This window comes from Cavia porcellus, unplaced genomic scaffold, assembly GCF_034190915.1.
Source record: "Cavia porcellus strain 051 isolate PalLab524CR breed Dunkin Hartley unplaced genomic scaffold, mCavPor4.1 scaffold_25, whole genome shotgun sequence".
NCBI lineage: Eukaryota > Metazoa > Chordata > Mammalia > Rodentia > Caviidae > Cavia > Cavia porcellus.
This window is the reverse complement of record NW_026947508.1, coordinates 14987405-15013376: the sequence shown is the minus strand read 5'-3', so window position 1 is coordinate 15013376 and position 25972 is coordinate 14987405. Positions and strand designations below refer to the sequence as shown.

The 25972-nt window shown below is 46.1% G+C and overlaps 1 protein-coding gene across 5 annotated transcripts in view; it reads right to left on the bottom strand.

The window, feature by feature from the left end:
- Positions 1–22512, bottom strand: part of Pla2g5 (phospholipase A2 group V) — a 44420-nt gene extending 21908 nt beyond the window's left edge. The window contains exons 1-5 of one of the 5 annotated variants that reach the window (XM_063235635.1): positions 22249–22512; positions 6347–6396; positions 5049–5193; positions 2049–2155; positions 168–1410 (exon numbers count right to left, since the gene is read on the bottom strand). In XM_063235635.1, coding sequence (XP_063091705.1) covers positions 1286–1410; positions 2049–2155; positions 5049–5193; positions 6347–6386 — 417 coding nt within the window. In that variant the 5' untranslated portion in view covers positions 6387–6396; positions 22249–22512 and the 3' untranslated portion in view covers positions 168–1285. Of the gene's footprint in view, positions 1–167; positions 1411–2048; positions 2156–5048; positions 5194–6346; positions 6397–9489; positions 10870–15140; positions 15355–22248 lie in introns of those variants that run through there. The other 4 variants (XM_063235634.1, XM_003471149.4, XM_063235636.1 and 1 more) reach the window with 4 other exon arrangements.
- Positions 22513–25972: the final 3460 nt, after the last annotated feature.

The following is a 25972-nucleotide window of genomic DNA, read 5'->3' as shown; positions in this document are numbered from 1 at the left end:
CCCCGCCCAAGCCACTTCCTATCAATAAAAATGCTACAATGGACAAAACTGGATCTGGGAAATAGCTTTGATTTTTAAAAATTTCATGAGCAAATTGGGCCATTTGAGCTCCATGCTATACTGTGTTGTTAAATATAGCACCGAATCTACATCAAAACACTTGCATATTCAGGGTAATCTCATAATTAAATTTTATTTAGAAAATGTTCAATGCTGAAGGCTTTTAAGTATAGATCCCATTTATCATAGGAGTTATTTTTAGGTTTGTCAGCGTAAAGAAGCCAAATATCCTTTCTTGGAAAGGATTCTCTTTTGTTTTGGAATATGACCTTTCTGCCTGTAGTCTTGGTATCAGAACGCCCTTCCTTTTGTAAGCTGATAGATGAGTTGGGTATTTAAGTGTCCTTACTTGGTAAAAATAAACCCCACAGTTGAACCCTAGATTTAAGAAAAAGTTCTTGTGTAATGAAATCCCAGAACCTCAGCATCCCCTGTACCCACGTCAAGGCGGATGTTAGAAGTCTCACTTTCCCTTACAAGGAACAGTGTCTTTTTCAAAGAGATTGAAAGTCAGAGAAGTTCAGTGATGGAGCCAAAACTGCAGCACAGGAGAAGCCATCTGGGATTCGATGTTGCCCTCTCTGGCCTAGAAACCCAAGCTGGCAGGACTTGCAGTCACCTTCCCCGTACCTTCCTGAGGAAAGGCGAGACCACCAGTGTTTGGCCTGGAGGACCCGAGGTTCAAGGAAATGAGCTCAAGAGAAGGCCTGAAGCTCATCCCTCAAATCCTCCCTCTGTTAGTCACTGTCCCTCTGAGTGAATGCAACTAACTGTGGGCTTAGGGTTTCTCTCTCTGCAGAAAAAGCCCCGGGCAAACCCCCACAGCAGAGAAAGTAGCTGTGTGGTTTTTATTAGCTTTGAGCATGAATTTTATTTAATATCTATGTGGCAGATTTATGGAGTCAATTTTGCTTCTACTTGAGTGAAAAATTCCCTGGAGGGGAGTGGTGATAATCTCACTGCTGAAACTGAAAATGAAATTTGTCCCTGCCTGGCTCCTGAGAGGCTGACCACAAAAGTGCAGTCCCAGAGTCCCTGGGATCTTGCCAAATCCTAGGTCAGAGTTACTCTCTTGGGATTCTCCAGAGAGTGACACATGGCAGTGGGGCTTCTTCTGGCCAATGGAACTCGGAGAAAGAATGGGGCCTGAGCATCCTACAGGGTGTAGCAGAGCATGGCCGCAGTTGCCATGGTGGCACTGTGTGTGAGTGCTCACTGAGGGAGACTAATAGCAGAAGATGTTGGGAAAATACTGGTAATTAGGGTTGTAGCTCCACAGGTTTCTCTTCAGGCAATAGGCAAGCTTCTGGTCACAGGAGCAGAGCTGCATTGGGCACAGAGACCCGATGTCTGCAAAAGGGACACCAAATACAGAAGGGGGATGAGAAGGATGTCCTTGGTCCACCTTGACTTGCTCAAAGTCAAGTCTGAGGACTGACCTCAAGCCTGTGCAGATGCTCTGTCTAGTTCCTGTGCAAGACAGCTCCTAAACTGAGAGAGGGGACTCATGATCTGATGGAGGATGCACAGTGGTGGTGGCTGTTCAGGATAAGGCTTTAGTCTAGGGAGACAGACTTCTCCTGTCCTCAGGATGCAGGAAACAGACCCCCTCCCCGGGGTGCTCCCAGCCTGAGGATAGAAGCAGCCTCAGCTCAGAAGGAACTAATTCTCTTAGACAAGATGATATCCCCAGGTTTAGCTTGGAAATCCGATGACCCGGGTTTGAATCCTGCCTCTCACTGGCAGGCTTTGAGCTTTGTGTTTCCCATGTGTGAAATGAGGGAGATTAAACCTACACCATAGGTCACTGGGGCAGAGCAAGCAAAAGCATTTGCGTCCAGTGAGTGCTCAGTCTGACACACACCAGCCCGTTCCCAAAGGTCGCATATGGCTGTGAAAATCTTGGCTCTTTTGTCCTCAGATCTGTTCCCCGAGGGATACAGGCAGCTGACCTCAGAGGCAGACCTGAACTGGAAGACCGATCTTACCGCAGGTGACCAGGCCCCGTCTGACTCGGTAGGTGTAGTACTGTGCTCGGATGTCACAGCCTTCTTCCTCCAGCTTCCCATAGCAACGGTCATGCATCCAACAGCACCTACCAATGCAAGGGGACCTGGGCTTCAGTGGGAGGGGTACCTTCTTGACTCCTCAGTTCAGTGAAAGATAACAAGATGAAATTGTTTTTGTCGAGTCTAAACAAAATGAGAGCCAGGAACTAGGCAGTAGTGGTGGTGGTCGGGAGTGCCTGCTTGCCTGCCTGAGATAAGCACTTTCTCAGGGACTATTTAAAGCCCTACTAGGGATAACTGTTGTCCTATATGCACCCTGTGCTTTGCACAGCTTGCAAAGCATCCATACATTACTGGAATAAAGTGTATCTTTAACATTCTTTAAGACTATGACAATTCAGACGAGTTACTCTCCACAGAGCCCAGCAACAGCACCTCCACCAATGAGCTAGTGCCAACTTCTTCCTCCGGTCTCCAGGGCCAATGAGCGTTGTCTCTAAGCAGATAGTGTAAATTTCTCCCTTGGCTGCTAAACATCTCGTTTCCACCTCCTTGAATACACTTTCATTTTCATTGCAATGTTCTGCTGTCCCCAAATTAATATTATTTTTATTGGAGATGCTCTCTCTCTGATTGTTATATAGGTTGATATTCTGAATAGGTGCAAAAACCCAACCATGCCTTTTTAGTAGAGGCCACCTTAGTGGGTGTGGGTGGACAGAGGTAGGATCTGGTAATATGACTCTGTACTGACCTCTCTTTGACTAAGGCTGCCACTGACCAGCTTTTTCCTCATGAATTAGACTACAGTTCCCAGACTCTCTTGCAGGTGGGTAAAGTCAGGTGCCTAGACTGTGTGGCCAGGGCACTCTGGGCAGAAGACATGTACACTGCTTCCCAATCTACCACAAAACCTCCCCACCTTGTCTTCTCCTTCCTCCCTTTCTCCATCTCTCATCTGGATGGAGATGACACAACAGAGGACTTGGGGCAGAGTGAATCACTGGGTCACAACATGGGAGGAGCCTAGCTCCCTCAATCAACTTTCCTCGAGGGATTGTATCAGCACAGTACCACCCTCTAGTATGGTGGGAGTGGTAAACTGCATTTACATGTTTTTAAATTTATAGATGAGTTCCCCCAGGAGAAGCACCCAGTTTCCCTTATTGTTAGCATTCTTGTATTAAGAGTAGAGAGGCAGGAGATTAGGGTGTGGCAAACCGGCTGTGCAGGTGAGCATGACCTGTCAATCACAGCCACCACATATGGCAGAACAGCTGCCAAGCTGCATCTGATGCCCGTGGGAGAATGCTGTTTTCAGTTCTTCTGGCAAAGATCAAGTGAGCTTTTAAGAGGCAGGCCGAGACCTGGCATCAGAATGGGGATGTAAAAGATGGCAGCCCATGGCCTCGGGCCCACAACCTTCTTTTTTTTTCCCTCCAAAGACCCACTCGGCATGCAGAGCATATTTTATTTTTCCAAACTCATCTGCAGAGCACTTTTTTCTCAGAGTCCTTCGGCTCCCTGATTTATTCCTTACTTTTACTTTTAATCCCTACATTTACTTTTAATAAATGTAACCTGGGCATGGTGGTGCATACCTGTAATCCCAGCACTTGGGAGGCGGAAGCAAGAGGATCACCATGAGTTCAAGGCTAGACTGGGCTACACAGTGAGTTCAAGGCCAGCCTGAGCTACACAGTGAGACCCTGTCTCAAAAAAAAAAAAAAAAAAAAGCAGGAAGTTTGTTTCTATATTAACCTGGATATATTCACACATATTTCTATTTCTGTATGTGACGATCTATATTTATACTAAGCTAAAGAGGAATTCATACTGATGTCTTCAACACTAATCCACTGAGTCATGCAAGATCCCTGTTGATTGTCTGAAAATCCCACTCTAAAAGCAAGGAACCTGGCTCTAATCACCTGCCATCCATTTGTCTAATTATGACACTTCTTTTCATTATGTACATTTAGCAGTATCAGAATTGTTAACCCAATAGGTTGTTTGCCAGGGTAAAATACTTGCCACCTCACATGTCCTTCTAGAACTGTCGACATTTTCCAATCAAGAGGTAGGAAAAATAAAAAGAGGTGGAATCTAAGTCCCCTCCCTCTTTCTGTTTTTCATTGCCACAAAGTAACAGTACATGTTTATGGAAGACAGTGTGGTAATTTGATATAATTAGCATTTCTTGTCTTTTCAAACACATCTTTCTTTGTTGTGAGACCATTAAACCTCACCTCACCTTGCTGTTTTGAAATATTTATACATTATTGACTAAGGTCACTCTATACGTAACAGATTGACCATAGTTACTCTTCTTTCCTAATTTTTGTACCCACTGATTAACCTAAGTCTCCTTCTTAAAACCTCTATATTTGTTTCAACCAAGAGGACAATGGTAAGCCACACTGGAATTTCTGAGGTTGATGATAAAATTGCCTTTCTCTCTTATCTGACAGTTTGGGAACATATGATCTTAGAACTCAACAGTTACCATGCTGCAGGGAGTCTAAATGTCCTCAGAGAATCTGCAGTGAGAGGAAATGAGGCCTCTAGCCAGGATACAGGGGCAATAATCCGCCAGCCATAGAAGTGAGCCATGCAAAAGTGGATCATCCATCTCCACGCAAGAACCCAAGCCAAAACTGAGTGGCACAGAGATAAACCATCCCACCACATCCCATCCAAGGGACAAATACACAAGCAAAATAAATGACTGTGACTGTTTTAAAGCACTGTAGCAGTAACATTTGTGAGGATGCAATAAATCAAGTGACTCATCAGGCATGGAGATCTTGGGGTTGTCTGGGAATTACTTGCATATATTACCAAGTCGGTTCCTGTGAAACTCAGTTTTCTCAAGTGTAAAAAGGTGTTTTAATACCTCTAGAACTGACGAGGAATTGGATGAGATGATGTGGGTGCAGAACCTGGAGCATCAAAAGGTAATTATGAAAATCAGCTCACCAATCAGTGGGATCCTTGGGGACCCCGTGGCCACCCAGGCCACAGTAGCAGCCATAGAAACCATAGTCCATCAGGGCATTCTTTCCAGTCACCTCCTCGATCATGGACTTCAGTTCGAGCAAGCCCCCTGTCACGACAGACACACCTGCAAGACAGCCCGTGTCCCTGGGTGACCCTGGGTGGCTGCTGCAGGCCCATTTCTCAGAATCTCCTGCCCTTTTACCTGACTCTCTTTCTTTCTCCCAGTTAGTAGAAGGGGAGCAAGGAGGTGAGGGCAAGCAGTATAGAGAAGTGGGTAAGGATTTAGACTCGGAAAAGGAGCAGACAACGGTTCAAATCTTGGCCCTGTCACTAATCTGAAGTATGGTGAACAGGCCACTTACGCTCTGAGCCTTAAATCTGGGAAATAGGGGCCCAAAGTTAGCACCCACTTTCTGGAGTTACTGTGAAGGTTAAAATAAGACAGTATATAAATTCTGAGCACAGTGGCAGACCCATTAAAGGGTCAGACAGAGAAATACTCAGTACAGTGCACAGGGAAGCAGGCAGAGACATGGGAGGCTCCTGTTCCTCCCAGCAATATACTCCTTTCTCCCCTTGCCTAAGACCTTTTAGAGTGTAGATTATGAGGTCTTAGATCAGCAGTCACTGACATCATCAGTTCCCTCATCTTAAAAGTTGGGAAACTGAGGTTCCCTCTGAGGCTGGAGGTTTCCTTGCAGGCCCAAGGTGCTCTCCCTGCACTGTGTCTGGTTCCACCTGGGGATTCCAAAAACCTGGCAAGACATCAGAGCGCAGGCCAGCTGTGGGGAGAGAGGTTGTATGCAGGGTGACAGGGCTGCAGCAGGGGAGGCTAAAGCCAGGGACAGTCACCGCCTCACTGGGAAGTGGCCAGTGGCAGGGTATGTAGAAGGCCTGAGCAGACAGTAATCTGGGAATCATGTGGAGGAATATTTTGATACAGAGCTTATGTTCCATTTTGAAGTCACTGTTTTGTTTTGCATTGCAGGAAAAATTCACTCCCAGATTTTTAAGCTACATGTTTTGATGTTCGAAATCTGACATACAGCATCCGGACCTGCCAGAGCCATGCCCGGCTGCAGTGCTACCCTATCTCAGATGAAGAATCCAAGGCTCAGGGAGACGAAGGCCCCTGCTGCTGTTTATGTCTACATGGTTAAGTGCAGGGCGAGGCTCAAATGCCAGCCTCTGTGACCTCGAGGTCTGGTCTCCTTCCCACTGCCCTATCCCTCCCATGGGGTGGAAGCTCACTCAGAGATCATGGGTCCAGCACTTACTGTAAGCCAGGAGCCAAGCCAATGTGAGGAAGCCTTTCATCTCTGGGGCTCTGGAAAAAGAAAACACATCCATGCTATGTCTTCCAGCTATTAACCCCAAGGCCCATTCAGACCCCACCAGCTCTGTACCCAGCCTCCCTATTCTGCTGCTCTCCCACGCTGGGCAAAAATGAAGAGAGAAGCGGCAAAGGCCATTAGGTCCAGTGGGGGGCTCTGGAAACATTCTGGGGATACCATCCCCACCAAAGGTGGAACTCACCCAATAAGAGTGCTTCCAGCCACAAATGCTCAGACATACTGGCCCACGGCAGAAGATGTCTAAATGATCCAGAGAAACAGGTGGGGCTCTTCAATGGCATGAATTGAAGGACAGGGACTGACATAACCTATATGAGCCATGGATGAGAGGTGAAAGAAGCTGCAGGGAGAGAAGAGGCCTGGACATGGCGTGGTTGCCATTGGGGGTGGACGGGCCACAACGAGCTGGGGTTTGCATCAGTGTCCCCTGATCACGTGGTGCTACAGCCGCCTACTTTCAAGGCTCTCTCCAGCAGGTCCTCTGGAGGCAGATGCTGGTCACTCAGCCCCTGTTCCAAAATTGAGAACACTGCCCACCCAGAATGGGTGCTCTGGAAGTGGGACCCAAGTACCCATCATGAACTACCTTTCAAGGGCTCCTATGGCTTTTGTGCCCCTTTATCTCTCTGTCCGTCTGTCTCTATCTCTCTCTCTCTTAAACGCACACGCAAATGTATATTTATATGTTTTATATAAATGTGTGTGCGTCAAATACATTTATAGTTGACAGTTGTGTTGGTACAAAGTCAAAAATAAATCAAGCTGGACTCATTATTACATAATCATTATTATTATGGTTATGTATTCTCCTGAATTTAAAAGAATTTAAAAATGACACCGTTCCCTAAGGCACCCAGTGTAATGTCCAACTGAAGAGTAAGTGGACCCCAGGCCTCATGACAGCACTGTCAGAACCACTATCCCCCTCTTTCAGGGGAAACTGAGGCTCAGAGACTGCCGGGAACTTTCCAGAGGCCACATAGCCAATAAGAAGCAGAGGCTGGACTGAAACCCAGGCCTTGTACCCTTTAGCATACAGCCGAAGCTTCCCCTCTAGAGGGACAAATTCTCTCCACCAGGGCTGGGTTTCTTCCCTCCTAAGAATCTGTCTTTGACAAAAACACCCATCACTGGTCTGGAGACCACAAGCAATCACAGCCAGAAGCTAGGAAATTCTGAGCTGCAGGCTGCTACCTGGCTCTAATTTGGTCTCTTAGTGATTCCATACCCACAGCGGCCTGCTTCTGGACCCTCCTAGCATCCCAAAGTCCCTGTTTATCCACAGTTTCTCAATTTTCCTGTGGTTTCCAGAACTTCCCCTCTGGTGCTGTGAAGTCTCAATGAAGTTGAGGGGTCTCTCGTGCCAGTGCCCTTCCTGAGCCCCTGGCACCTTTGAAGGCCTGGCCTTCAAACACACTGCTTCACACTCTCTGGAGTTCCAGTGCTGGCCTTTGTCCAGCAGCTCTTTCACGTTCCAAGAACATTCCAGAAGATTCTGTCCACCCACAGCTCTTGCTCTACACAACCAAGGAAAAGACCCCACGGTCCATACCAGTCTTTCTCTGTCGCTTCCCAGAGCTGTCACAGGGCAAAAATGCCATCCACACTCACTGGTTACCTCCAAGGTGCCAGGTACGATCCATTGTTTCTTTAAAACCTCCAGTGACCTCAACAGGCAGATAATGTTAAGCCTGCCATTGGTTCCCTTATATGAATGAATGAATAACAGTTGTAGATGCTACAGATCCTGCAAATTGCAGCTCACACAGATGAAATGGATTTCTCACAAGTTTGGCCCAGTCCTGTGCATTTCCTCCTTTGACTGATGGACCACTCTACTGCCTCTGAGCAACCCCCGGGCATCAAGTATGTTTTGTGTTTTTTATCTTCTTTGATGCTTGGACAGCTTGGGGATCTTCCTAACCAGAAAGAGACTGCCCTTCCTAGGGTTTGCTAATACCGAGACCTCAGATGATTCCTTTGGGAACATGCCTTACCCACCATGCGAACCAACGAATCCGAAACTTTTATCCAGGTCTATCTAAACTCTCACATGCTGGGCTGTGTTGGGAGCGCTCAACCCCTAGGGTCAGGTTCAGGACAACCAGGGAAGCCTGAATAGCAGGAGGGATTCAAACTAGCCACTCCTAAGCCACCTGCCCCACTGTGCTTTTCATTCACAAGTCACAGTAAAGGCTCTTGGGTGCTCATTCTGCTCATCTTCTGCATCCTCACCCATGGCCCTGCCCCATGTGACCCTGGGTAGAGTGCCGGTCCTTTTTTCCTGTGTCTATAAATAACAGACTCTTACATGGCAATCTTTTTCTGATCTGTTGGCCCACCAAACCTGAATAAACCAGCACCCAGGCTGGTTGAGAAACTGTGGATAAACAGGGACTTTGGGACGCTAGGAGGGTCCAGAAGCAGGCCACTGTGGGTATGGAATCACTAAGAGGCCAAATGCAGAGCTCCCTGGACTGTCACCGTCAGTAGGGGGCAGCAGCCAGAGGCCCCATCAGACAGCCTGGGAAGAGCAATATAAGTTCCATGGACCAGTGGTGGAGGCAACATAAACAGCTGCCTGGTATCCTAGACCGCTGCCAGGGCCCAGAGCAGCCCCCCAGGAGAAGGATGCGGCCTTGGCTATTTTTATCAAATGACCACAGAGAGGAACAAGAATGACCACAAGTTAATTCCAGAGTGGCGCGGTGGCTGCAGTAATGAGGAAGTGGAGAGCATAAAGATAGACAGATGGAAACACAAAGACAGACACAGAGGCCGGAAGCAGCCTGGTAACAGAGGGCACAGGGGCTCCAAGTCCACACGGAGGAGGAGACCCTCAGTTCATGTCCCGCAGGCTGAGAAGGATCAGCAGCACCAAGTCCCACCATTACAGACGGTCACAGAGACCTCTCGGAAATTAACGAAGGAAGCAGCCAGGCCTGCCCATTCCCGGCCCCGGCTGTCCCCGCTGAATGGCCAAGAGGCTCCTCTAGTGGCCTCTCTCCAGCCTTGCTCCTTGCACCCCCTCTAGGTAAAGGCAGCCCCAAGAACAAGATGCTTACCAATGAGCCCTCTGGGTCCTCAGGCCTGGGAAGAGGCAGTGGCCGGCCAGCCTGGTTTTAAGTGACTGTGTCCGCCTCCCACACTCCTGCCAGGAGCGGCTCCAAGATTCCTGGCAACTGGCATAGGAAACTACTCCCCCAGCTCCCTAGACCCCTGGGGATTTTCAGCCCCGGTATTCAGAAGCAGCTATTTCTTGTAGCAGGTCACAGTCCTGTGCCTGTCAGGACAGACACCCAGGAGAGTCTGGCTTGAGCCACGCATGGTCCAGGGCTCTTCCCCAGGGACAGAGGTCTAGAATCCTCTTCCTGCTCCACAGCAGGTCCTGGAGGAGTCCCTCTGCCCTGGCTCCTGTGGTTTTCCAGCTCTCGGTGCCTGCTTCTGTTTCATTCTGTGTCTCCCAGCCTCAACCCAAGGGCAGCCGTGGGAGCCAGGCAGCACCCGCCACCCTCATCCTCTTCCTGCTTTTCCTAAGCTACCAGCTCTAACTTTCTTAAACGTATAAAACCCTCTCTGGAGATACTGTGACATGTTACCTCCCCATGTCTAGCTGGTCTTTCTGGTCTAGGTCACTAATGAATTGGGAAACCATTAAGCTTGTGGGTAGAGAGATGCAAGTTGTCGTTCCAGCTCAGCAACTCAGTAGCTTTGTGACCCTGGACAAGTCACTACACATCTCTGTTTTCCCACATAAAACACGGAAAGAAGATCCTCTTCTCTCTAGTGTGGTGAGAAGATCCTGGTAAGAAACTAAAGCATATGTAATAACATAGGTTAGAGAAACATGTGCCTCAGTGGGTAACATCACAGGCCTAAGTCCCGGGTTCAAATTCTGGCTCCCCCACTACTAATTCATCACTTTAAGTAATTTGCCTGCCTCTGAGTTGTTAGCATTCAATGAATTAGTGCATGCGTAACACTTAGACCAGTAGTAAATGAAGAACAATGCTAATAAAGAAGTGATCACTAACCTCTTGTGGGCTCCTCACAGGACACAGGGACTATTACTATTCTCCATTCTCCAGTTCCCTTTTCCCCAGCCCCCCACCCCATATCTTTCTGGGAAGATTTGGGGGTGAACTTCAGCCTCTTTTCACTGCTGACTCTGTCTCCCTCCTCCTGTCCTGGCAGCATCAGAGAGGAGCCCTCCTGTGGACCCGGTGAGTACCTCTCTCCTTGGGACCTAAACACTGAGCTCCCTGAGGGGCCCTGTGAACTCAATTCAGTGCAAAAAAACATCAACCTAGTGTCCAGCACACACTGGGCATGGGACAAACGCCATGAAGGCACTGAAGACATGCACACACCGTCCAGCAGTGACCAGTGCTTTGGGCGAATCCTCTCTGCTATCACTATTTCTCCTTTTCACCCAATTCCCCTGTCTGCCTCCAAGTACTCCCCTCGCCATGCTGACAGACAACGCGAGCCAAAAATTTAAACAGTAGATTCAAAACCCCCTCCCCTCCTTGCCTCTCATGACCTCTTTCTCCAGCTTTCATTCTGCTCTGAAAGCCAACTTTGGGCACAGAGAGGCCCCTACTTCTGCCCCGCTCGCTCCTGACCCTTTATGGCTTCTGCTCTGGCATCGCTTGGAGGTTTGGGTTCTCAGTCTCTCAGGCTGTCTCACCTCCAAGCCCACCTCCTCCTCCCCCAAACTCTCTCCCAGTGCCCTTCGCAGAGCCCAGTGCCCACTGCCCACAGATACTTGCCCCTCCCTCTCCCCAGGGGCTGGTATTTGGTTTCTCTCAGGGATCTGTTCTCAGCAGGTGCCTTCTCTCTTTGCTCCGTCCTGGGTGAGCGCCTGGCATCCAGGAGCTCAGCCCTATTACTATGCAGGTATCTGGGCGGTGCATTAGGGTGGGCACCAGTTTTGACTCAGCAATAACACTCAATGAAAAAGCGAAGGGAGATAGGACTGAGGAGAGATGCCACGCTAGGACCAAGAACCCAAGCTTGTTGAATCTCTTTGAGTCTCAGTTTTCCCACTGTAAAGTAGAATAATCCCAGAGCCCACTTGTGATAATCCAGTGAGGTCAGACAGAGGGCGCCTGGCATCTCCTTGCTGTTGTTTGTGTCTTTCTAGGAGACTGAGAAGCCCATGAGGGTAAACATGGCATGCAGCACTTCGGTCCCCAGCCTGCCGGATATTCTAGCTAAGCGACCCTTGGGAACCTCAGAAGCAAATGCCTGAGCTCTCTTGGGTCCTAGTTCACCCTTCTCCAGTAAGAGATCCAGGCATCCACTCACACTTCCAAGATGAAAGACTGGGTTCCCTGACTGTTTCCACTCCCAGCAGAGCAGAAGACTGGTGTGTGTGGGGGTGTTAATTCTCCCATCATTTTTGGTTCTAGCATCCAAATCAATGCCTCACTCATAATAGGTCCTCGAGAAATATTTGGGGATGAATTAAGCACCCCACAAACATCTCTTTTTCTATGACACTAGCTGGGTCTATGGTTGGGTTCTGGGATTGAAGCCCCCACCTAGGGCAGCCATAGAAACCTTGACAGTCTCGCCCATGCACCTGAGGTCCTGCTGAGATACCCCAAGCCTCCTCAGTGGCTTGTGTCCCCTGACTTCATGAAGCTGGTACCAAGGGCAGGAGTGTCTGGCACGCCCAGGTAGAACATCCACTTCCACTTCTCCTTCTTCTCCTCCTTCTTCTTCACCTTCCCCTCCTCCTCCTCCTCCTCCTCCCCCTTCAGAAGGAAAGAGAAGGACCCAGGACTCAGGGAGCATCGTCTATGGCACAGGGGCAGGGCAAGTCCTGCATTTGTGATTTCCTTAATCCTCATAAAGTCTGGAGAGGCATTAGGTAAGCAGACTGAGAGGTAGGAGCAAGTAGTGTGTCTGAGGTCACACAGCTAGCAGAGGGAAGACACAAAACTGTCAGCCTAACCCACCTGTCACCCAATCCATGTTCTGCTGTCACACAGAGAGGCTGGGGATTGTGATTTTCACCAGACTCCTGACCAATGGGTCATGTGATTTCCTTTCAGCAAATGGAGAGGTGAAATGGTACAATCATCGCTGATTGATGAGATCGTGGGGCTTAACTCATTGCTTGATGCGTGGAATTAGATTTGGTTATAAACGTTCATCCCAGGGCTATGAGAACCCACAGGAAAGATTTGGCTTAGTCTTCTTAGCACTTTTAAAAAGTAATCTGTCATTCAATGCAATCCCAATTCCATCAACATACCTTATAGATCTAGAGAAATCACTCCTAAATTTCATCTGGAACCAGAAGAGACCTAGAATCGCAAAGGCAATTCTAAGCAGCAAAGACAAAGCAGGAGGCATCACAATCCCTGACTTGAAGTTATACTACAAAGCAACAGTAGTAAAATCAACATGGTATTGGAATCAAAACAGAGCCGAAGATCAGTGGAATAGATTAGAAGATACAACCACAACTACGAACACACTCAACCACCTTATCTTTGATAAAGGAGCCAAGCAGGTTCACTGGAAGAACGACAGTCTCTTTAATAAATGGTGCTGGAAAAACTGGCTCTCCATTTGCCGAAAACTAAAGCTAGACCCATGTCTATCACCATGTACTAAATTAAAATCTAAATGGGTCAAAGATCTGAATATTAAAACAGAAACACTAAATCTATTGGAAGACAAATTAGGTAGAAACCTTGGAGACATAGGAGTAGGTAAAGAATTCATGAACAGGACTCAAACCGCACGGGAAATACTTCCCAGAATCAATAACTGGGACCACTTCTTATTAAAAAGTTTCTGCATGTCAAAAGAAATCTCCAGCATAGTGAAAAGAAAACCCACAAACTGGGAAAAGATTTTAGTGAACTCTCTCCCAGACAAGGGCCTCTTGTCTAAAACATATAAAGAATTAAAGAAACTCAGACCTCCAAAATTCAAAGATCCAATCCAAAAATGGGCATCTGAGATGAATACGCAATTCTCAGATGAAGAAATGCAAATGGCAAATAAATACATGAAAAAATGCTCATCATCATTGGTCATTAGAGAAATGCAAATTAAAACCACACTGAGATACCATCTCACTCCTGAAAGAATGGCCAGGATCAAGAAAACCAACAACAACAAATGCTGGAGAGGCTGTGGGGAAAAAGGAACTCTCCTGCACTGTTGGTGGGAGTGTAGACTGGTACAGCCTTTGTGGAGATCTGTCTGGAGATTTCTCAAAAAGTTGGGACTGGAAATCCCATTTATTCCAGCTATTCCACTTCTAGGCATATTCCCAGAAGAACTGAAAGCATTATACCACAGTGATATATGTGCACCTATGTTTATAGCAGCACAATTTGTAATCGCCAGATCTTGGAAACAACCCAAGTGTCCATCAACTGAGGAATGGATAAAAAAGTTGTGGTATTTCTATACAATGGAGTATTATTCAGCTATAAAGAAGGATCACATTGAGATATTTATCAATAAATGGGCGCAGCTTGAGACCATACTCATAAGTGAAATAAATCAATCTCGCATGTGTGAATACCGAATAGTTTCCCTAATCTAAGTAATGATTCAAATATATAAAAATATGTGGTAATCATGATTCCCCATTAGGTGGCCTTGGAGCCTTATAAAGTTTTCACTCATTAATTAGAAAGGCTTTATTCTGGGCTTCTTGATTTGAAAATATTTGAAGCTAGAGTATATGAAGTTTTATCCAAATATATCAAGGAAAAAGACACTATGGTAACTACTATTAAGTCAGGTTATATGGTGGTGAAGTACTAGGTTGTTGAAACAGTCATGCTGTGACCTCTATTGTTATATTGTTATGTCCTGTTTTATCTCAATCTCCCCCTTATTGTTTTAAAAGAATTATTTAGTCATTTCTTATGTTTGTCTTAAAGAAAAAATTCAAAAAATTAGGATATATAAATAGTAACTCTTTTTGATTTCCTATTAACTTGTTTTGAAGTCCTGTAGTACTCCCATGATCTTGTTTTGACTGATTAGACTCTGTTCCATTCTATATGGTAGTATCAAGTTTGAAGACATAGGCAACTACTTTGAAGACAATAAGATTCACTAAGATACCCATTCTGGTTTGACTATTGTCTTCTTTGGAAGTCCTGTAATGTTTACAATGCCTAAGTTTTATTGGTCTTGTTCTCTACTGTTTTGTCCAACTTTATAATATCTAATGAGATAGACAATTCTTTTTAAGGAAACAAGGGACAACGTTGATAACCATTGTTGATAAACTTGTACTCTGTTCTACATCATGTGCTATGTCTATCCTTGGTATTGACTGACAGCTTTGTTTTGCCATATTTGACTGTATTCTTCCCCCCCACCCAAAAAACAAAAAACAAAAACAAAAACAAAAAAAAGTAATCTGTCGCCTATACCTAAAAGTTAAGAGATTGTAGGAATCTAAACTTCCAACTTCTTCTTAAAAGATCTGCAACCATGTGTTGGCTCTGGGTTCCTTTGTGACCACTGCAGAAGCATTGCTTAGTTTTACACGGCTCCTCACTGCTCCTTATTGACCTTGCTTAGTAAGATCTCTAGTGGCCTGCTAAGAAACCCAGTCCCTGGCCTTAACCCTGAACACATTTACCAGTGTCCTGGTTACTTTTCTCTAGTTGCTGGGACAAAATATTCAACACCTAAAATTAAAGAATGAAAGTTTTATTTGGCTTACGGTTTGTAGAGCTTTCAATTCATAATCAGCTGGCTCCAAGGCAGGATGGCACAGCACAGGGACAACACTTCAAGGTGGCAGAAGACAGTAAAAGCAGCAAGAGCAAAAGAATGGGACAAAAAGCCTCTTTTTATCCCTTAAATTGTAAGCAGAACACCACCCCCTAGGGTGGGTGTTGCACTTTACCATCTCCCTGACCTCCTCTTGCACAGGTTCAGGGTGTTTACAAAGTGAACACCCTGGCTCCTGGATGAGCGGCTTAATCTTCTAAACTTCTCAAGCTGACACAGTATATCAACCATAACAACCAATGATGGAGCACCAAACTCCTTGAGAGCAGAGATGATCTCTTTAGCAAGTTTTAATCTCAGAACTTAGTATGTAGTAGCTGCATAATAAATTGTGTGTGTGTGTGTGTGTGTGTGTGTGTGTGTGTGTGTGTGTATTAGGACTGCCCATTCCAGGCTGAAGGGGTCACTAGAAGAAGGGGTCCCTGTAACTTAAACTTGAATAGGCTGAGAATGTAAGGAAGTGTTCCTTCTATGCAGAAGGAACACTCTATGCAGGACCCATGGACACAGGTTACAACAACTCATTCAGGGATCTACAGATTAGTGTAGCTCAGATGTATGCAGTGATACGCTAACCACCATGTGTTATTCCATCATGCAGAATCATAATAACTGATTCTCTGGGGGCAAAAGGCCCTTTTCTGACATTTGTCAAATTCCAAAGCATAAACATTCCTACCATGGAAAATGTCATGTTAAATCACTGACTGCAATTGGGGAGCAATGTCTGGCATACCCAGACATTGTCCCTACCCAGGTCCCTACCCTGGTCCAGGGTGCCCCTACCCAGGTCCAGGGAACATAAATGGCTTCAAGAACACCTGTGACAGTAACATAATTATGAGATGAAGAGTTTTGAGTATTTTTGATCTTTGTTTCTAATGCCACTTAGCAGTTTATACAATTTAATTTTTAAATGATTCCTGCATATTAACAGCTATCTTGCAAAATTCCTGAAAACCTGACCTTCAGCCAATGTAAGTCAATATAAGTTGTCCTGTACAATGCTCACCCAGGCAAGGGGTCATGCTGTGGAGCCACCACTGTGTAACACAGAGCAAGTTTCTTAACTGCTCTCTGCCTCAGTTTATCAACATGAATAAGGGGGTCATTAAGTCCTGTTCTGAGTTGTCACATGGCAGGCATTTGGGCACATTATTAGATCTCATCAATGTAGGCTGTTTTAGTGGAGGGAGGGATGAGCCCCCCACTTGACTTCCCAGGAGGAGGAAGTGTATCTTAGATGATCAGCAGGATTCAGGCATGGCTGGAAGGGCTGGCTGAGATGCAGCTGGGAAGTCACAAGGTATGGGGTCAGAGTTCATCTCGCCTGGGGATGGTGAGATGATCTGAGTTCAGTAGAAGGGACTGCACACAGCCTGCCCTGAGATCTCCCAGCTGATATTCACAAGGCCTGGGGAGTGACACTCAGTAGTCACAGGTGGCCTCCCAAACCCAGTACCAGTCACGCCATGGAAGCAGGAGTCACCATTGGCAGTGATGGCAGAAGCATGGTGCCCAGAGTGGGAGCTCCACGCAGAGCAGACCCAGGGGGGTGCCCCAGTGCTGAGGCCCTCCAAGGTGTTTCTGGGAGACCAGGAGATGTCTAGGTCACAGGAGACAGCCGGGAGGGCACAGGAGATGCCTGGCTTTTGGAAGGTGGCTCAAGCATACCTTTCTGTCTCCAAGTCTCTGAAAGGGGAAAAAAGAGTCATAGCTGCTTCACATGGCTTCAGATCGCAAAACCAACCGGAGACACATCTGTGCTCATGGGTCAGAGTTTGGCTGGAGCCGAGACATATCATGGGTCCCAAGAGGAGAATGAGCTGTCTCTAGCTGGTGAATTTTTGGTTCCCAGCAGGCATTTTTTATTTAATGTTTTTCAATAAAAGCTGCCTAGTGTGGGAGCTGGGGACAGAGTGGGTGGGATACATTCCCAGCTGACTTCTCTCGGGAAAAAGGACTTTCCTTAAGGGCTGTAAATATCAGTGACTTGTCAAAGCACATGAAATCTGCTATACCTATCCTGAGGTCTAGGTGCTATTCTGTAAAAATGTAAAAACAAACACATTTCGCAAATTTTTTAAAAAGAAGAAAATTATGGACTTCTCAGTTGCCATGTAATGTGGAAGGAGCTGTCAAGTGTTTTGTGCTCCCTGCCTTCTGGACCCACCCCCACAGCAGCATTTTACCCATGTTCCAGGGTGTTGCAAAGAGCTGTATTTATGGAGTAGGGAACAGATTGGCCGAGCCGAAAGTGCCAATCAGTTTTGACATTGCATGACAGGGTGTACATGTCTCTGCTTTAGAATCTTCCAAGCCTTTCTCCTGAGGGCTCTGCACTTGCTGGTCCCCCTAGAATGCTTAGAAATCATGGATGCTGTCCTCGATTCTTTATATTCTTTTCTCACACTAAATGCCACCTCTCCCAGCAGCCCTGCCCTAACCCTAATCCTTACCCAAAGTCATCCCAGTTCTTCCCTTCAAAACACTTAATGCTCTTTACCTTTTTACCTTGCATGACTTACACCCACGCCCCTTCCATTAGAATGTGAGCATTGGCAGGCAGGAGACTTGCCCACCCTGTTCATCACATTATCAGAAAAGAACACGGAGCCTAATGACAACTTGGTGGTTGACATTTATTTGTGGAATCAAAGAGTGCTTGGATGAGGAAAGCCATTCAGTCTGGAGGAAGCCGCATTTGGACTGGAGCCAGGGTGTGGACTGGCAGCTGGCTCCAAAGATAGACACAGTTAGCCCTCGCTGGGTGGCAGTTTGTGACATGCATGTGGTTTATGTGGATGTCACAGCCATTGTTCAGTAACAGGCTCAAATCCTACTGTCACCAACAACTTGGCTAAAAACATGGGTCTGAATATTTAACCAATAGTGAGCACATGTTTTATCTTTGAAAAGCCCAGTCAATTCAGCTCAAGAAACATGACAGCCTAGCCTTCCTCTTTGTATTGTTTCTTTTGTTCCCTCTACCTAGAACATTCTTTGTTCTCTTTTTCTGACCAGCAAACATCCACTTGTCTTTTCTTTTTTGGAAGACAGAGAAATCTTACAATAGGCCTTTGCTCTGGCTGCTGAGACCCCAGATGCTCCCAACGATTTTGACTTAAAAGCCCAAGACACCTACAATTTGCAGTCTGTTTCACTTGTCTCAATCTCAGGCTAACCCCAGAAACATTTGTTGAGTAATTTCTCTGGACGGAGTTCCTGTTAAGGCACCATAGGAGACACATCGATCACCCACTGTGCCACTGAGGCTACACCTAAAAGAACCCTCACTTCAGTTGCTTTCAGTCACTTAAAGATCACCAATTTGGGAGGTCAAACATCTGGGTAATTGACCGGCGCAGCCCCCCAATGAGACAGAGGATGCTCTTGTGGGTAACAGGTAACTGCCGCTTTATTGTTGCGGGCTCTGGCTTATATATTCAGCCGTGACAAATCACAGGCTGCCACAAGGAGGCAGGGTTGGGATGAGACGCAGGCTCTGGTTAATATACCCAGCTGTGGCCAATCAGGGGTTGCCACAGAGTCAGCATGGGGCGAATACGAAGTGAGCACGGGGTGGCTAATTTGGATAGGGACGTAGCGCATTGCGGAAGCTGGCGTGGTCCTTAGTCCTGGGTGGGGTATGGTATGTTGAGCGCCTGCGCCCAACAGGTAATACAGTTTTTACTTCCCGCTATCTGATTCTTGGTACTGGAGATTAACTCAAGTCCTTTATACCCCCTCTTCTTCTGCCCCTCTTTTCCCATCTTTTAAATTTTGCAGCAAGTTCTCACTGAGTTGCAAAGTTGCCTGGGCTGGGCTCAAACTTGCTGCGTGCCTGCCTCACCCTCCCAGAGTCCCGGGATTACAGGCGTGTGCCACTGCACCCAGCCCCCCACCAGCTCCACTGTGTATAACACATCTCATGTGTGAGTTATGATCTGTCACCTAGCTTACTTCTCAAGGACCCAAAGGCCACTTTTGCTGAAAACACTGACTCTTCCCTTGTGCCTCAGATGTCTGGGATGGGATCAAGAGGTGTGCCCCCTGGCCGCATGTCTTGTATGTCTCCTCGCTGCCTGAGCCGTCAGCTCAGATTTTCTCAGCTCTGCATGCAGCATGCAGACCCATCGATGGCTCATTGGAGCTGGTATGTGTTTTTCCTCACCCCACCCTTGAGCTTTGTGCAGTCTCAGCAGCCCAAGCACCTGAGATGCAGAGGCTGCATCGTGAGGCCCCGAGCAAACCACAAGACCAGAACATTCGCACAGGACGATAGCACCAGCTGCAGAAGTACCCCAGCAGTTTCTGGGACAAGATGATTGCCCAATGGTCAGGTGCTTGCACAAGAAGGAAAACAGCTTTTGAAATTGGGCCATGGTCAATGAAAAATTACCAGACTTAGCAGACCCTGGCAGATCAATAGAAGCTTGCTTCTCCCTCTGTTCAGAGAACAGTCTGCTCCCCTCTTTTGATCATTTCTGGTTCCCTGCGGCTTGAGCTGAAGTCAGGCAGCTCAGATTGAAGGTCCAATAAACCCTCGCCTGGGTGCTTGCAACAGTTGGCTCAGTCTCCAGTAATACCTGCACTATAACTGCATAACCCAGACCTGCCAGTTAGAAAGGAGAAACAGAGCAGGTTTTCCAAGTGTCCAGTGCATCTGAATAGCAGTAGACACTTAGAATAGCATCTGAACTCTTTCTCTTGACCTAGAAGGAGGTGTTACCTCTTCCGAGATGCCTGCCCCGAGCCTGCCCAGGCAGAGGTAATGACCTCCTCGCCTTTTTCCAAGCCAACCTTCTGCACTCGTACAGCAGCGCATAGCGGGTGCTGCCGGCCTCAGAGGTGCTGTTTCCACTGATGCCACATGTCCGTGCCACACTCTCTGCCACCCTCTCCTGCTTTGCTTTCTCATTCTGCTCCCAGGACCTTCTCTCAGCTGTCTTCTCTTTCCTTACTGCTGGGCATCTTTTAAGGCTTAACATCCTTATCCCCCAGGGACTGCTTGGCGAGCACCTTGCGTGCAGGTGGAGGAGGCAGACGTAAGCAAGCAGAGACGTGAAAAGTGGGGTTCGTTGGGTAGTAGGTGCTGTGGAGGAAAATAAAGCAGGAAAGGGAGACGGGGGTGCTGTGTGCATACGTGTGTGTGTGTGTGTGTGTGTGTACCTGTGTCCTTGGGGAAGGGTTGTGGAAAGCAAGAGCAGCCACTTTCAATCTTCCAGGTAACAGAGGTGACACTTAGATAAAGCCGTGAAGGGTTTTCCTGGGAAGAATGTTCCAGGCGGGGGGAGGACCACATGTGAAAGCCCTGGGGTGGGGAAACAAAGAAGCCAGCCCTCCCTTGGCTGCAGTCTTCTTGTGAACTTATCTTACCCTGAACTAGATGGGTCCCCACCCCCCAACTCTGCACTCTTCCAGGTCCTGGTGCTTTTCCTCATCTAAGCACCAATTGGATTGGATTGCAATGCCACTCCCCCACTCAGACTGGGAACATCTTGGGGATAGGGGCCTGTGTCATTTATTTTGTTAGTTCTAGCACTCCATTGGGGCATAATACATATGAACTAATTAAATAAATCAATGTATGGGTAAATTAGACTGTGTACTTGTCTCAGCCGTCTGTCTTCTTGGAAATATTAATATACCATATGGCACAGATTTGGTCTTCTAATCATATTTGTTGAATGACTAATAGAAATAGCATGTTGGTGATGGACACTTGCATTCTGGGAGTCTAACACAGAAGGATAACAAATTCAAGCCCAACCTGAATAACTTAGCTAGATCATGCCTTTAAAAATAAAATAAAATAAAGGGTTGGAGATGTAGCTCAGTGCTAAGGCCCTGAGTTTAATTCCTAGTGTCTCACACTGATACAGAGAGAGAGAGAGAGAGAGAGAGAGAGAGAGAGAGAGAGAGAGAGAGAGAAATATACAAAGTTTAGTTGACATGCTAAGTTCTTCACATGGCTTATCTCATTTGATTCTTAAAAAGACCCTAGGAGGTAGACACTACTATCATCCTGATAAGTTAATTGGCCTAAAGTTGCTTCCATTCCTATGTGAAGCCTAGCCAAGAAACTGCTCTGTAAATAGTGACTAGAAGCCTATGCTGACATGCAAACAGGAAGTTTTTACTAAAAATAGTAACCTGCTCTTATAGGAATCTGAGTCTCAGCCAATCACAAGCATCCAACAGTTCAAACTACATTCAAATAAGACAGACATGTGCTGTAGCCAATCAGGCTGTCACTGGCTCACTTCCTGGTGGGCACTTCCTTTCCTCTGGCTGTAAATATTACTGGTGCCTGTGTGATAGGAATGGGCACTCTGAAACATTTTTGGTCTGCACTGCTGTCCAATTCTAGATTCACAGCAGCAACAGCAAGTAACAAAAGTCAATTAAAGTCTGAAAAATTAGATTTGTTGTCATTTTCTCTTCTAGCAACATGCACCTTGCAGTTTGGAACACTGAAGCCTGAAGAAGGGAAAACATTGGCCTCCATATCACACAGCTGGTCAGTAGCAAAGCTCTGAAAGGAACCTGATCAGTCTGACTCCAAGGCTGCACACACTTGGCCTGGGCTCCTTTGTGTACTGAAGTGCCTGACATGTGGTAGATGTTCCCAGTAGTTAAGTGATATTAAAATAGATGTCAGGGATTGCTTTTCCCAAAAAGGAATTTTTGCTTGTGGTTTGGGTTACCAAGAAATTCAGGCAAGGCCTCACATTCACATAAACACAAGTCCTAACCTGCCCTGTTCAAACACCACCACCACCCCCCTCCGGCTTTGTTCCCCATTTCAGGAATGTTCTTCCATGTGTCCTCAGTCTTCCCTTTAGGTGCGACCTGGCTTTGCCAACTACCTCAGCCCTCAAGGTCTGACAAGTGCCGGTTAGAGGATCACAGCAGGCCTAGGGAGGTTCTCCTGCCAGGGCTCTGCACGTCTGCCCTGCCTCAGGCCCCGTCTTAGGCTCTTCAGATCCCACCTCCCTCTGCAGCTAGTTTGCAGTCCCTGTGCTGTAACTGACCTCTGTGGCCTGGCCTTGGATCCTCCTCCTGAGGCCTGTCCCTGGCGACAGGCTTGCCAGGAAGAGCTTGTAGCCGCAGGCCCTGCAGCCTGTCCACATCCAGCCTGAACATTGGAGCCCACAGCCTGTGGATCTTGAAAGAGTAGATTTGTGGTTTCCAGAATCTTCAAGCGGTCAGTAAGAGTGAGATGAAGGCAGAGCCCAGAGATGCTGAGAAGAGACTGCTGCCTGGGCCTCACCAAGTGTCACCTTACTCAGGGCCAGCTGCCTTTGCAGAGGAAGAAAACCCAGCAAAACCCCACCGTGGCCCTGGCCACCCTGTCCGGATTTACCTAGGTCACAGCCTTATCCACTTTGCAAGCCTTTGCTAATCCTCCAGCCCTGAGAAGCTCTGCTTTGGCTTCACAGCCTGCTAATGTCCTGGCTAATGGAGGATTGGGGCTCCTCAGGCTTGGCTGGCATGGGACACTGAACACAGAGCCTGGGAACTGGATGTCCAGGACCAGAGCCTGTGGGTGGGATACCCATGCTGTAGGAAAACAGATCAAAGTGACTGGAGCCATTGAAGCAATGCACATCTGGAAGTGAGTTCTGAGAGTAGAGACCAGTGGCCAGAAATGTGCTGTGTCGTTTGTTTGGGAATTATTTACTGAGTGTCTGGCTGGGGCCAGAGATGCAGAAGCAAAGTCCTTACCTTTGGTAAGGACTTTTTAAAAAGAATTAAAACTTTACAGATTAAGTTAAAAAGCCTCATTGTCTCATCTTCCACCTATCTCTAATTTTCTTTCCTTTTCTTCCCAAAGACAACCAGATAGTGAAACTGATGCGTATTCTCTCCAGTCTCGATACTCCTGCAACATGTACATATGTATTAATGATGTGTAACAGTGTCCCCTGGTTTGCATGCCACATAAATGGAATGACAGTTACCTTAACTTGCTTTGTTAACTGTATCTGTATTGATACTTTTAGATCTGATTTATTCTATATTATATAATGGAAAGTATAACATTGAGTTATAGAATAATTATATTTTCCCCCAAATTGGACTTTGAAAAGTTTTAAATCTGAGTATTTCCAAGACTAATACTGCAACACTTCATCAGTTGTTAACATTTTTGCTATAACTGCTTTGCTTTTGTCTCTCTCTGTCTCTGTCTGTCTGTCTGTCTGTCTGTCTCTGTCTCTGTGTCTCACACACAAACACACACACATGCATTATTTGAGGATAAGTTACTAAATGATCTGTATCCTTTTGTTCAATTGGTTTACTTTTTCCAAGTCCAGAATTCAAATAAGAATGCCTCTCAATTTGGGTTTTTCTGGTTGCTTCCTTGTGATTATCAGCCTAACCATTTGCAGTAGGAACGCAGTGCAGGTTAGATTGTTACCTAGAAATCATGAACTGGCAAAGTGCAACTTTTCTGGACACTGGCAACCTGGGACACAGTGGCTTTCATCCCTCTGGGCTCCAAAGAGCCCTCAGACCTTAATGGTACGGCTTCAAACCATGGGTTACCAATTGCTGCTGGCCTCTGTCTCTGGCATTGCCCTGGTTTATAGTTGCTATGCAAAACTGACATTATCCACAGCCAATCCCTGCTAACTGTTGCTGATGGTCCTTGGAACTCTTCAGGGATAGTGGCCCTAAGTGTTTATAGTTCTTTTTCCTCTCTGTGGTGCTGGGTGGGGATCGAACCTCTAACCATGCTACCAGGATAAGGATCCTGAGTAGATTTGCAGGCCCGTCCCAGCCCATACTTCCCAAGAAATAAATCACAAGCAGATTTATAGGACCATCAGAGCAAGGCTTTATTTGAACAGGGACTGTATATAGCACAGGGTAGGGGGCGTGGGGGATGGAAGGGGATGCCAGGGCATAAGAGGAAGCCCTCTTAGCCCAACCTAAAAAGCACGAAGAATGCTGTCTGCATAAGAGCCATAGACCTGCGATTGGTCCAAACTGGTCCAAAATCAAGCTTTCTGTTTTTAGCAAAATAATATCACTGACATTTTAACTTGCCTTTGCTGGCTGTTAGTGCAAATGAGCATTTTGGCATGTGCTTCATGGCCATGTAGATGTCCACTTTCATGAACAGATTGTTCATATCTGGTCCATACTAGTCCAATTACTGAAATACAGGTTGAGCAAAACTTGCACAGTCTTCATTAATTTTTGTAAGATAATATAACACGAAATATAAAAACGACAATTTTATTAAATTCATTCATACAAGAGCAACTGGTTGAAATGATACTCCCTGAGTGACCCTCACAGTAAGCTGTTAAGTGGCTCATTCTGGTCTTTTTGCCTTCATTGGCACCCTTCCCCTTCCCTTCCCTGCTCTGCTGTGTGGGAGAGTTGGGGTGGGGCAAGAGAATGGGCTCCCTGGGCTCTGGAATGAGCTGCTTCCGGGAGGTAAGAAATCGGTGGCCAGGACAAAAACCTTCTGTGATATGTGTTGCAAATATATTCTCTAAACATACCAGCTGTTCTTTAGCTTTGCTTGTATAACAAACTTAATCTGTTTTTAGCATCTTGTTTGAAAAGTCCTTTTATGAGCCTGGGCACATTAAGATAGCTTTCTTAAGTCTCTTCTAAATTTTTAACTCTATTATACTTGCAACTTTAATCCTTTAATACATTTCAGTTTATTTTGGAGTGTGGTATTAGTCTGGAATTTAATACCATTTGTTAAACATCCCAGCTTTTCCCCATTGTTGATGATTTTCAGTACTAGGGATGGCCTTCTGCTAAAATCACAAATACGTGATTTTCCACTGAGTAACACCTCTGGGCGCTTCCCTTCCATTTTAATGCATTCTGTATCATATAAGTTTCCACCTCTCTAGGGCTATTTGTAGATGTTATGTTGCTTTGATCTGTTTTTTTATATTTCCATTGATATATTTCTGCCTGTTATAATTTTTAAAAACCAGGTGTGGTGATGCCCACCTATAATCCCAGTACTTGGGATGCTGAGGCAGGAGGACTACCATGGGTTTGAGGCTAGCCTAACTTACGTAGCCAGTTCAAATCCAGTCTGAACTACACAGTGAGACCCTGTTTCAAAAAAAACCCAATTTTTAAAAATCTTCACATGTACTAAGGAAAAATCTTTCATTTCTAAAGTTATTTCTTGGTTATTTTTAAACCTTCATTTTTCCATATGAATTTTAGAATCAGTTTTTTAAATTCCATGAAAATTCTTACTGAGAGTTTCAGTGTTTATTCGAATTGCCTTATATTTCATAGATAGTGATATTCACTCTTGCTGTGAACATGAAACATTTTTTCTCTTTCTTCTTATAAGTTTTTCAATAAGGTTTTGTGATTTTTCTTCAGAAAGATTGGCATATTATTTATTTTCATATATATTTCATATACATATATATATTTCAGATTATTTCTATGAATCCTATATTTTTTGTTCTTATTGTGAATGGCAGTTTTCCTGTTACATTTTCTGATGGCTTATTAGTTGTATATAGGAATGCCAACCATAGACTGAAACCGTGAGCCAAAATAAACCGCTCCTCATTTAACTTGTGAGTGTTGAATATTTTGTCTCAGCAAGGGGAAAATAACTAAGATAATAGCCACCAAATATTTGTTTTTACAGCCAAGTGCATATCACTTGATGGTCCCTCCTGGCGTTGTCCAGCTAATGGCTACTCTGGGGATGGTAAAGACATGATGCTCATGTGAAAAGGTGTCATAAGC